The 12,382-nt window shown below is 39.1% G+C and overlaps 1 protein-coding gene across 9 annotated transcripts in view; it reads right to left on the bottom strand.

Moving 5' to 3' along the window:
- Positions 1–2,304: 2,304 nt before the first annotated feature.
- The window catches only part of LOC110449695, a 150,039-nt gene continuing 139,961 nt past the window's right edge, over positions 2,305–12,382 (bottom strand). For 7 of the 9 annotated variants that reach the window (XM_021496723.1, XM_021496724.1, XM_021496726.1 and 4 more), the window contains one exon: positions 2,305–10,611. In XM_021496723.1, the coding sequence (XP_021352398.1) occupies positions 9,970–10,611 (642 nt within the window). In that variant the 3' untranslated portion in view covers positions 2,305–9,969. The remainder of the gene's footprint in view (positions 10,612–12,382) is intronic. The other 2 variants (XR_002462878.1, XR_002462877.1) reach the window with 2 other exon arrangements.

The raw sequence follows: 12,382 nt of genomic DNA, 5'->3' as shown, positions 1-12,382 counted from the left end.
TCACCCCACTAGATTATGTCTCTCTGTATGAGGTAGCATGTCACCGCACTAGATTATGTCTCTCTGTATGAGGTAGCGTGTCATCATACTATATTCTGTCTCGCTGTATGAGGTGGCATGTCACCCCACTATATTCTATCTCTCTGTATTAGGTAGCATTTCACCGCACTAGATTATGTCGCTCTGTATTAGTTAGCGTGTCATCATACTATAGTCTGGCTCGCTGGATGAGGTGGCATGTCACCCCCCTAGATTATGGCTCTCTGTATGAGGTGGCATGTCTCCCCACTAGATTATGTCTTGCTGTATTAGGTAGCATGTCACCCCTCTATATTCTGTTTCTCTGCATGAGGTAGCATTTCACCCCACTATATTCTGTTTCTCTGCATGAGGTAGCATTTCACCCCACTATATTCTGTTTCTCTGCATGAGGTAGCATGTCTCCCCACTATATTCTATCTCGTATGAGGTAGCATGTCATCCCACTATATTCTGTCTCTCTCTATGAGGTAGCGTGTCAACACACTGTATTCTGTCTTGCTGTATGAGGTAGCATGTCACCACACTAGATTATGTCTCTCTGTATGAGAGGTGGCGTGTCACTCCACTAGATTATGTTTCTCTGTATGAGGTAGCCTGTCACCCCACTAGATTCTGTCTCGCTGTATGAGGCGCTGTATGAGGTGGCATGTCTCCCCACTAGATTATGTCTCGATGTATGATGTAGAGTGTCACCTCACTAGATTATGTCTCTCTGTATGAGGGAGCGTGTCATCATACTATAGTCTGGCTCGCTGGATGAGGTGGCATGTCACCCCCCTAGATTATGGCTCTCTGTATGAGGTGGCGTGTCACTCCACTAGATTATGTTTCTCTGTATGAGGTAGCGTGTCACCACACTGTATTCTGTCTCTCTGTATGAGGGAGCATGTCACCCCCCTATATTCTGTCTCTCTCTATGAGGTAGCGTGTCAACACACTGTATTCTGTCTCTCTGTATGAGGTAGAATGTAACACCCCTAGATTATGTCTCTCTGTATGAGGGAGCGTGTCACCACACTATCTTATGTCTCGCTGTAGGAGATAGCATATGTCACCCCAGATTCTGTCTCTCTGGATGAGGTGGCGTGTCACCACACTATCTTATGTCTCGCTGTAGGGGGTAGCATATGTCACCCCCCTATATTCTATCTCTCTGTATGATGTAGCGTGTCACCACACTATCTTATGTCTCGCTGTAGGAGGTAGCATATGACACCCCACTATATTCTATCTCTCTGTATGATGTAGCGTGTCACCACACTGTATTCTGTCTCTCTGTATGATTTAGAGTGTCACCACACTATATTATGTCTCGCTGTAGGAGGTAGCATATGTCACCCCACTATATTCTATCTCTCTGTATGAGGTAGCGTGTCACCACACTATATTATGTCTCGCTGTATGAGGTAGCATGTCACCCCACTAGATTCTGACAATAAGCTTACTAAAGTTTTATCAGTGCCAAAAGAAGTATTTAGGGGAGAGGGGGGAGGAAGATGAAAGATGACCGAACAGGATGACAGTAAGCTGAAGTTTCTGTGTAACATATGTCCATCTGGTATAGGTTTTTCTTGCTGAAATTGTCAAACGTTTTTTTAAAGTTTTCAACCTTATATTGAGCGCAGTCGGTTCTTTTGTAGTACTTGATGCCAAACGCACAACACAGTAGCAGTGTAAACAAGAGGCCTGCATGGGCCTTAACGGTCACCCGAGTCCTACAATATATATTTTTGTTATTAAAATATGAAGTGGAGATAATGATGTCAATCATCATTACCAATTTGAGTAAAAGAAAGTTAAGTATAATGTTAAGTTAAGTTTTTCAGGACCGAGTTTCAGTTGAATCGGTTTGAAGTATTTTTTTCTTCAAAATGGCGGTCGTAGTAGCCATATTGGATTTCTGATCAGCCCGAAAAAAAAGAGAGCACTTTGCCAGGATCGTGAGTCGATCATTCCTACCAAGTTTCAGTTAAATCGGCCCAGTAGAGCTTGACTTTAAAGTTTGAAATATATTTTCAAAATGGTTGCCATATTGGATTTCTGATCGACCTGAAAAATAACAACACTAAGTCTTGGTCATGGATCCCCCGGAGATGTCAGTAAAATTTGATGAAGTATCAATTAAGTTCCTTTGACAGTATTTCAGCTTAAGTTGAAAATGTTAAATCTTAATGGACGACGCACCACGACGGACGAAGACGGATAGCAATAGGTCACTTGAGCTAAAGCTCAGGTGACCTAAAAATGACAAACATCTGGAAATAAGTTACTTATATTTTAATCTTCAGCAGAGGGCTCTGTCTCTGCTTGCCATTAATTATAAATAAAAATAGTTTATATGTAGATACACAAGGAGAGACCATTCATCATGTGATGACACTTATTCTCATACAGACCAGCTCCTCTAAGCTTCTGGGCACATTGGCTCACACCCAGGCTGTTACAGCTACCGGACACATTCCCTTACATCCAGGCTGTTACAGCTACCGGACACACATTCCCTCACATCCAGGCTGTTACAGCTACCGGACACATTCCCTTACATCCAGGCTGTTACAGCTACAGGACACATTCCCTTACATCCAGGCTGTTACAGCCACTGGACATACATTCCTTACAGCCAGGCTGTTACATCTACTGGGCACATTCCCTTGCATCCCGGCTGTTACAGCTACCGGACACATTCCCACACATCCAGGCTGTTACATCTGCTGAATACATTCCCTTACATCGAGGCTGTTACAGCTACTGGACACAATGTCACTCACCCAGGCTGTTCAAAGTCTTAAACAGCATCCCACTTGCTCCACACTCAACTCGCACAATAATTTTTTTTAGTTTTGAATTTCTCTCTCTCTCCTCTTACATGCACATACACACACAAGCTGTCTGAAGTGACCAAGCAAGTGTAATAAACAGGCCACAGTGACCCCTCTCTATGACACACAATCTGTCTGTACTGACCGAGTGATTGTAGTTAACAGGTCACAGTGATCGCACTCCTCCCACACAAGCTGTATAGTGTGACAGAGCTAGTGTAACATACAGGCCACCTCCACCCCATTCTACCAAACACAGTAGTGGCAGACCAGGTGTAGGTCACAGTGACTGCTCTATGCCACACACAATCTGTCTGAAGTGACCAAGTGTAGGTCACAGTGACCGCTCTATGCCACACACAATCTGTCTGAAGTGACCAAGTGTAGATCACAGTGACCGCTCTATGCCACACACAATCTGTCTGAAGTGACAGAGTGTAGGTCACAGTGACCGCTCTATGCCCCACACAATCTGTCTGAAGTGACCGAGTGTAGGTCACAGTGACCGCTCTACACCACACAATCTGTCTGCAGTGACCGAGCCTGTGTAATATATTGGTCAGTGACCGCTCTCTCCCACACATTAAGCATGCAGTGAGAAAAAATGATATGCACCCAAAGTGTTCAAAAGCAAGATGGAAAGTGGGAGAATGACTGGCCTGATCAAGATTGGTGGCAAGTAACAGATAGATATATATATTGAGGATTCCTCTCGGCTAGGGCAGCGCGATCGGGGCAATCAAGGATTCCTCTCGGCTAGGGCAGCACGATCGTGGCAATCAAGGATTCCTCTCGGCTAGGGCAGCACGATCGGGGCAATCAAGGATTCCTCTCAGCTAGTGCCGCGATCGGGGCAATCAAATGGGAACAAAAATTGCAGCAGCTCCCCAAAAAACAATTTCTTTCAAAACATGGGAGCATTATAGATTTCCTACGTAAAAATTATAACTGAAACAGCCCTTAAAGACAATCATTATGCTATTGGTATTATTTTTAAATTTGACTTGTCAATTATTTTCAAGTTTTTGATGAAAATATTTACTAAAATTTTCTACAGTTTGGGATGTAACTGTGTATTACTGGAAGGCAGCAGCTTACATTTAACGTGGATCCACCATCACTGAACAAACCAGTCAAAACATATGGCACATAGCAGATTTAGTGGCCGAACCATCACTGACCGTTGACCTTGAAAGGTCACTCGTAATCCGTGAAGGATCATGAAAGGATAAACGATAATCAGAAATTGTTAACTTTTTTACTTTCGTTTGTAAAAATATCAACATTAAACATCACACGTATCATTGGACATTACCTTCGTTACATCGACCGAGTAGTCGGTGAAAAATTACTTATCTCAATTTCCATAAAAGATATTCACAAACCAGGTTGTAAAATCTGTTTAAAACAATTAAATGCAATTAAAAGTGTTCTAGACAACAAACCTCTGTTCCTGGTTGTACATGTAAGTAATCTGTTCGTACCTAGGTAACCTGAGTCGACTCTACTGTGCATTGATATGGACAAGTTCATTATGGTCTACATTTATGAAAGGGTTTAACTTTGACTGTCGTGACTAAAACACAATCATATTGGTTGTAACAAATCAAGTACAATTATTTCTAATAAAGATTACTCTTATAATATTATTAAAAGTTAGCAATAACTGCCTACACCACTAAGTTGATAAAAGGACATTTCCCTGGGGGTGAATACATCAGCAATAGGGATGATAGGCTTGTGAACACAACACTTGGTCATTCCTTATGTTAGATACAAATGTACATGTATTTACTTGAAGGTGAAGTGTGGCCATATTTCTACAAGAGAAAGAATAAAAACCCTAAATATCCTTTATCTATTTTCAAACAAAATATTTTTCTTTCTTTTTTAACAATAATATGACTGTAAATTTGTTTAAATGTCCAATTACATTTATTTGTATTAAATATCAAATCAATCATTTAATTGGGTGTGTTGTTCGTTTTCATGAGAAATATTTTTGGAAGTCAAATGGAAATGAAGGTAATGTCTAATGATTGAGAGAGTCCATTTCAAAACCTAATCTCGACATAAACAAAACACTACAGTTATATAACATGTAGGGGCATTAGATTGAAATAACAATACTTTGTAACAAATTTAACAAGCAATTCTTTACACACTTGTAAAACACATTTGGGCTGTGCATTGAGAATTGTTGTTTTCAACCATCCATTCTTATCAGACAACTTTTGCTGCTAAAAGCAGCCAGTTACAACTAACAAGAGCAAGTTATATTTTTAATTTAAAACATCTTGATGAATACTTTCAAATGAAAATGCAAAACATATCAGTGTTACTTCGTAAGTAAAAACAAAAAAAAAAATGAAAAAATACAACAGAGAAATAAATTAAACATACTTTTTTTTCTATCAGAAAAATATGGGAATTATCTCCCTTCTTCCATATATATATATTGTACAGTAAAACATAAGCAACATGTCCTTCATTTAAACTGAAGATACATTTTTCTCCATACAAAAGAAACTTTAGTACAATTTGTAACACACAGTTTCAACATAACAAAGTCACTTTAAGCAACTTGAAATTTTTTATACTGGATGGCTTAGGCTGTCCATATTGAAATTCAACTTTCTTTTTAATATAATACAGAAGCATGAACAAGTTTTCACGAAATGAAGTTTGTGCCATAATGCAATATTCAGGTAATGCACTTGATGCGAATTCCAGTAAAATTTGGTTTTTCAAAATTATGTCTTTTTCACTTCTCGTAAAGTAATCCGGTGAAAAACCTAAGCTTGGAAAAATACGTATCTATTTCTTCATTTCATTTTTGAGTACAAAAGATTTTTTTTATAATATTGTTTGTGGATAAAATTGTCAATCAATGATAAATGCACTATGACAAAAATTTACTTTGTGAAAACTAAACTGTTTTAAGGAGTTTGGGCCTTTTATACATGAACACTTGAGTAAGGGTCTATCTCAGTTGCTGCATTCAATGTGAATAATAAACAAAGGAAGCTCTGCAATACCAAATCAACCTGTGTATACAAAGGGAGACTAAAACATTCATGCTTCAAGTCCATTTTATATGAATGTTTTCTGTTCAAAACAAACCGTACCTTACAACCTTGGAACACCCTTATTGACAGTGTAATAAATTATAGTTTTAACTGCTTTCAATTCATTGTAATTTGCTCATACTGAACCTCCACTGTTACAGGTATGTGACCAATTCTACACCTCGAGCCCACCCTTACCTCCACTGTTACAGGTATGTGACCAATTCTACACCTCGAGCCCACCCTTTACCAAGGCTTTTCAAAATGGTGAACATTCGAGCAGACTTCCAGTCTATTTTTTCAGTTTATTGTAGACCGTTTGAAAACTTTATACAGATACCTTTATTAACAACAAAAATGTACTACCAATTTCAACAAGAAAACAAGAACCCATAAAACTTTCTTTCCCTGGCTTAAAAAAAAATAAAATATTAGTCAGACTTTATTTTTATCTGTGACATCAATAATTTATATCCAGAAACAATGTCTAGAAGTCTGCCTCTAATGGTTCACATGTTATACAAAAATGGTGAGGCGATTGGCCTGGTCTTGACCTCTCCACCCTCGTCCCACACTTAGACTGATTCACTTCAAAGGGAGAGTGGAGTGCAAGTAGGAACATAGGGATGAACGTTGTAGATTTCTAGTGACTGTACAGAATGTGTGTGTATTCATATGTCCCATTAACTCATTCACCCCTGATATTTCATAATGAACTATTCCGACCTATGGATTGGAAGAGTTCAAATGCGTCTTCAGCGGTGAATGAGTTCAACTATCTTTGTTATCCACACACCAAAGACACCACACTTTTATAAACTACTGTTATCCGCACACTTATGACACTGGGTTTTACAAACCACTGTTTTTCCTGTGAATTAGCTTCCACATACTGTGTACATACAACTTGATACAAACCGTTTTGAAATACATGTGATTGTCAAGAATACAATAAAATTAGTCCAGGTGACTATGATAGAGTTTATCATTGAACATACTGTGAAATCACTAGTCTTTGTGGGGTTCATAATTTCATTGATTCTGGAGTAATTTTCATCCACGAATTCAAAGGTCTACACAGTCTGACATTAAGCCATTCTCTGTGTTAGTGGGTACTCGTGATCCACAAATTCATGTACCCACGGAATAGTGTTTTTTCAGGAAACCACGAAATTTGAGCCTCATGAAAATATCTGATTTCACAGTTTCCAAACAGTTCCAGAGGTCTTCCTAAACCGACATTTGACAGGACCAGAGTACCCAATGTACCATGACAAATCGGCCATTTCTTTTCTTCTCTGTACTTCTGTGCCAGGAATGTTATTTGCTGTAGTTTTAAGTATAATAATAAAGCTCTATGTATTTACTTTAGTAAAATTCATAGGAAAATTGACCGACAACTGTCTAACAATAGGTTTGTTACCTGTCTATAACTGGGATGCTGATAAACTTCAAACAATATAAAAACTTGTGCTGATATTATTTCAATCCATTTTTTCTCACCGAAATATTTGTAGCTTTTCATGTAAATTAATGTTCAAGTAATGACCAGAAAACACAATTTTGTTTTGATAACTTACTAAATATAGCTATATTCAGACAGACTTGAAATGACAATTGATAAAAAGAAATCTGTAATTAGGTTTTAGAGTATTAATTGATCATATTCTTCACCGCAGTAATCTGTTGAAGTAGCTGAAATGTAAATGAAAAAAAGATATTTCAGAAACATTTAAGAATGTTTTTCATTTTAATGGTAACAAAACAATAAATCCTCTGATATTTCTTTCACGCTTTATAGCAGCAACCATTCATCTTATAGAGTAACATATATATGTTGATATCTGTTATTAGCTTTGTGATAGGCGCTCAGACATTTCCATGTTTGATTAATTCCATTGGTGGTCCTTTGAACCTGGGTTAACGGTCCTTACTATACAAGGATTCAGAAAAGGGAGAATGTTTTCTCACAATTTAGTCCATAAATATAAGACCATCACCAAACTCATTATATCAGGGTGCAGATAGGGAGATTTTTTTCTCACAATTTTTCTCACAATTTAAATAAAATATAAGACCATCATTACATGGTATCTACGATCTCTTATACTATGAAATCGCTAATTTTTTCGTGGGTTTTTAATTTCGTTGATTTCTTGGGTAATCCTCATCCACAAATTCTTTATGTTCACAAAGAAATTACAAGTTTGACATAGAATAATTCTCCGTGTGAGTGGGTACTCTTGAAATGGTAGATTTCCAGGAAACCACAAATTTGGGCCCAGACGAAAATATCTGATTTCACAGTTAGTTGTGTTATATCTGGGTAATAGGCAAGTTTGTTTTTCTGGTATTCTTTTTAAAACTCTTGACTAATACAGTGAGAATCACGTCTATTTCCTCGGTTTATAAACGGTAAAGTAAACATGGATACAAGATCAATTGGCCATAACCCTTTCAACCCTATGTAACTTTTATAGACTCTACCATGCATTGATCTCGATGAGTCCATTATGGTCTACAGTGGTGAAAGGATTAATTGGTACATTATATAGGTGTAATGTTGATGCATTCAGGTTCTCCTATATGTTGAAAACTCCTGATGATATGACTCAATTATTTAGCACAGACTACCTGAATGCATACATTTACATATTCTGCAGCAAGTAATGTTGTTTTTTGAGGAACACAGGTCACAAATTTTAAAACAAATTGCATGGTTATCATAAACATTAGTCACATACATAAACCCATTGCTGATGGTTCAATGAACTGTACTATTACTGTTGTAGGCTAAATCTCTATTCAATAATGAAAAGGGTACTTGATGTACTGACAGAGAGAACTGATGGACAGACAGTGAGAAAGAAGGCAGAAAAAGAGATTCATGTTTCATGAATAAAAAAAAAAAAAAAAAAATTTAAAAAACATAGTATATAACATTATATATATACTGCATACATGACTGGGCAGAGCAGCACTGCAGTGGCGACTAACCTCATTCTCCACACTGGGCAGAGCAGTACTGCAGTGGCCACCACCCTCATTCTCCACACTGGGCAGAGCAGTTCTGCAGTGGCCACCACCCTCATTCTCCACACTAGGCAGAGCAGTACTGCAGTAGCCACCAACCTCATTCTCCACTCTGGGCAGAGCAGTACTGCAGTGGCCACCAACCTCATTCTCCACACTAGGCAGAGCAGTACTACAGTAACCACTAACCTCATTCTCCACACTAAGTCAACAAGATCACCATCATAGCTGTAAAATTGGACAAAAAAAGCTTCTTCTTAAAAACAACACAAGCATGAGGATGATATTTAGCCAGCTTAGACTCTGGATCGAGTACAAACACTTTACACAAGTGTTGAACTCCCTGACACTCCAGATACAAGCACATAGTCCACCCGGAGTGACCTTGATCGCAGGGTCGCTTGAGCGTGGGAGACATGGTCCTCCACTGATGGACAGGCAGACAGACATACACTGATGTTTATATAGAAGTAAGGCTGTTTGACAGACTGGGTTTACCTATATAGGATCACTAGCGCGACTGTACATACACGTCACACCTCGACGCTCGCTGTGCGTGTAGCCGGACGATCAGGTTGTACAACAGAAAATGGAAATATGCAGCACCTAGGGTGCCTACCCATCTGATGACTTACTATAACAACTGTTGTACCTTGAGCACAAAGATATTCTCCATAAATGTGGGGGGGAGGGGTTTAAAACGTAGTCTGCACAAATGTTTTCCCTCGTAAAATGAGGGACACAATTTCTTTACAATACAAATCAGTGGCCTTGGTATTGTGTAGCTCTCACAGAGGAATCAATCAGTTTTTGGTTTTTATTTTTTTTTTGTGTATTTTTGTCATTTTTTTTATCTCACAATACAAAGTAAAAGCATTAATTAGATGATGTTGTAATTCACTTCCCCAAAATCTGTATCACAGCTGGCTTTATCCATATGACCTTTGACCTACATCCATAACCTTGACCGCGCCTCCCTCCTCTAGATGTCGCCAGCATGGTCGCTATCAGACATGTCCGCCCGCAGGGGATTTATTATTGTTACTACACACACTTGTCCTAGATGCTAGCACCGCACTGTAGTCTGGCGGTCGGTCAAGCCCAGACGCACTATGCCGTCCAAGGTCTATTGCACTATCGTGCGCGACATGTACACGTGGGGCACTGCCGACATTAGGAGACACACCACCACGGCCACTAGTCCTACACTGATTGGGCTGTCGCAGGCAGCCATCACTGTGCTGCTCATTGTTATTTGACAAATTAAAACACTGCACCATCATGGAGCAGCCATTTGAGTGTTGTACCAGTGCCCCGGGGGATACCCCCTGGGAGGATGGGCCGAGGCCCTTCACAGCGTAGTACGGCGGGGGACTATCCTTGTCGTATACTGTCTTGTTAGGCGGAGGTCTAAAGCAGGGCTGGTAGATCTCCTGTTTTGAGTGATGGGCCAGCTGTTTCTGGCTCTCGGCATACCCCTCCTCGCCATCCTGGGAGATGTGTACCGAGGAGGGCATGCCTATCTCCATGCCAGTGCGCGCCGACTGTAAAAGTGTGTGGCGCTCCCTCATCAGGGCAATTTGCTGCTCTAGGTGGGCCGGCGTGGTTGTAGAACTAGGGGACGATGTGGTAGGGGGGATGAATACAACCTGCGGAAGACAAAAAAAATAGTTTAGTACAATCTAGCAAAGCCAAAATAAGTTCAATACAGCCTACTTACCAGTCTGACAAAGGCATTTAGAATAGTCATAATCTGAGACGACCAAAGGCACTAAACAAAGACAGTAACTTGAGTACAATCTGAAAGACAAGTTTAACTCCTTCACTCCCCAAATTTCATAATGAACTATTCCAACCTCTGAATTGGAAGAGTTCAAATATGTCTTTAGGGGTGAATGAGCTAAGTCACTTCAATACAACCTGCTTAAGCCAAAGACAAGTACTTCAGCTGTAGACTCAGTACATTGATTATATCATAAAGGTGTTACCAAAGTTAAGGGTCCCTGTCCGACTGCAGGTAAAACACAAGAGAGTTCCACTCTAGTTTACTATACTTTCAGTAATCTCCATTAACTGAGTTGATGCACACCTGTATATTGGTACTACCGCCTACCAGGTAGCTAAGTCCGTAGCGACAGGATAATAATTGGAGGTCCAGAGTTCAAACCCCAGTCTGGCCCCATTGCATTTTCAATTTAAGAAACTCATCTTTATAACTTTTTACAATTGTTCGGCAGGTAGGGGTTTCTTTTCAAAAATAATTTATTATTAAAGATATTCAATTGCCAATATAAATGTTTCCAGTTCATCATCCCAGTTTTTGTGCAGTAGAATGGGAATCCTTGACTCATTCACCCCTTGAGTTTCATAATGAACTCTTCAATCCTTTGAATCAGAAGAGCTCAAATGTGTCTTCAGGGGTTAATGAGTTAAGTAAACTAGAATCAGTTATAACTCTTAATAACTCAATCAATTTATAATCCGATCCCTAACTTCATATTACTTATGACTTCCATATCCAATGTGAACACCTGTTGATTATTTTTACGATTCATCTTTACAAGTCTGATCAAGATGTTCTATTGTGTATATCCAACTATCGATCTGAGGATTTATTACATAGGTTAGATGAACTGATCCGGGAACTCAAATATTTTGTTAATGGCAGATCATATCTGCATTGCAAAAATAAAAAATCATTTTAAGCACATATTCTGTAGGTAAAACCTAGGTAAATGCTCAAGTAAATTGTCCGCGTAGTATACTGTACAACATGTAAATGATATTGAAAATAATTATATATTCCTTCTATCGAAAAAAACTGTTTAACTGTAAAAAAAAGTTCATATATTTATCATTTACAAGTACTTAAAATTTATATCGGTATCAATCAACTGAAAAACTAGGATTGAAAAGAAAGGTGCTTTTGCATGATGCATGAAATTCAAATAGATTTGACATGAATAATTTGATGCTAAATGGTGATATTTTATATGACTGTTGTTTTTTAGGACATAAGAACTAAACACGACAGGACAGACTTGTGCAGGCTCGGTGTTTGATACAAGCATGTTGCTGCGATTGCATTTGCCTGGGGTCAAAGATAAGGTCACAGTATAAATACCCGGTGTCTTCGTCACAATCTTTTTCTCTATGACTGCAGTAGGCCTTTCTGCATTACGATCATGTAGCTATTTGAAGATTTTTGCCTGCAATTTAATCTATTTTTCCTTCAGTGTCAGATCTTAAAGGCCAGTGGGACATGGTTGTAAGGTCTCCACAGCCATCGACAGCCAAAGAAATTGATCTATCTTCTCTATGACATGACAGGAGTCGGATGTGGAAATCCAGTTCTTGCTGCAAACTCCACGTGCAGCAAGCTACAGTACATGTCACCTAGATCTGCCCGCCCTCCCTCCC

The sequence above is a fragment of the Mizuhopecten yessoensis genome, unplaced genomic scaffold (genome assembly GCF_002113885.1).
Source record: "Mizuhopecten yessoensis strain PY_sf001 unplaced genomic scaffold, ASM211388v2 scaffold4791, whole genome shotgun sequence".
In the NCBI taxonomy this organism is placed as follows: Eukaryota; Metazoa; Mollusca; class Bivalvia; order Pectinida; family Pectinidae; genus Mizuhopecten; species Mizuhopecten yessoensis.
This window is presented reverse-complemented; position numbering and strand designations above follow the sequence as displayed.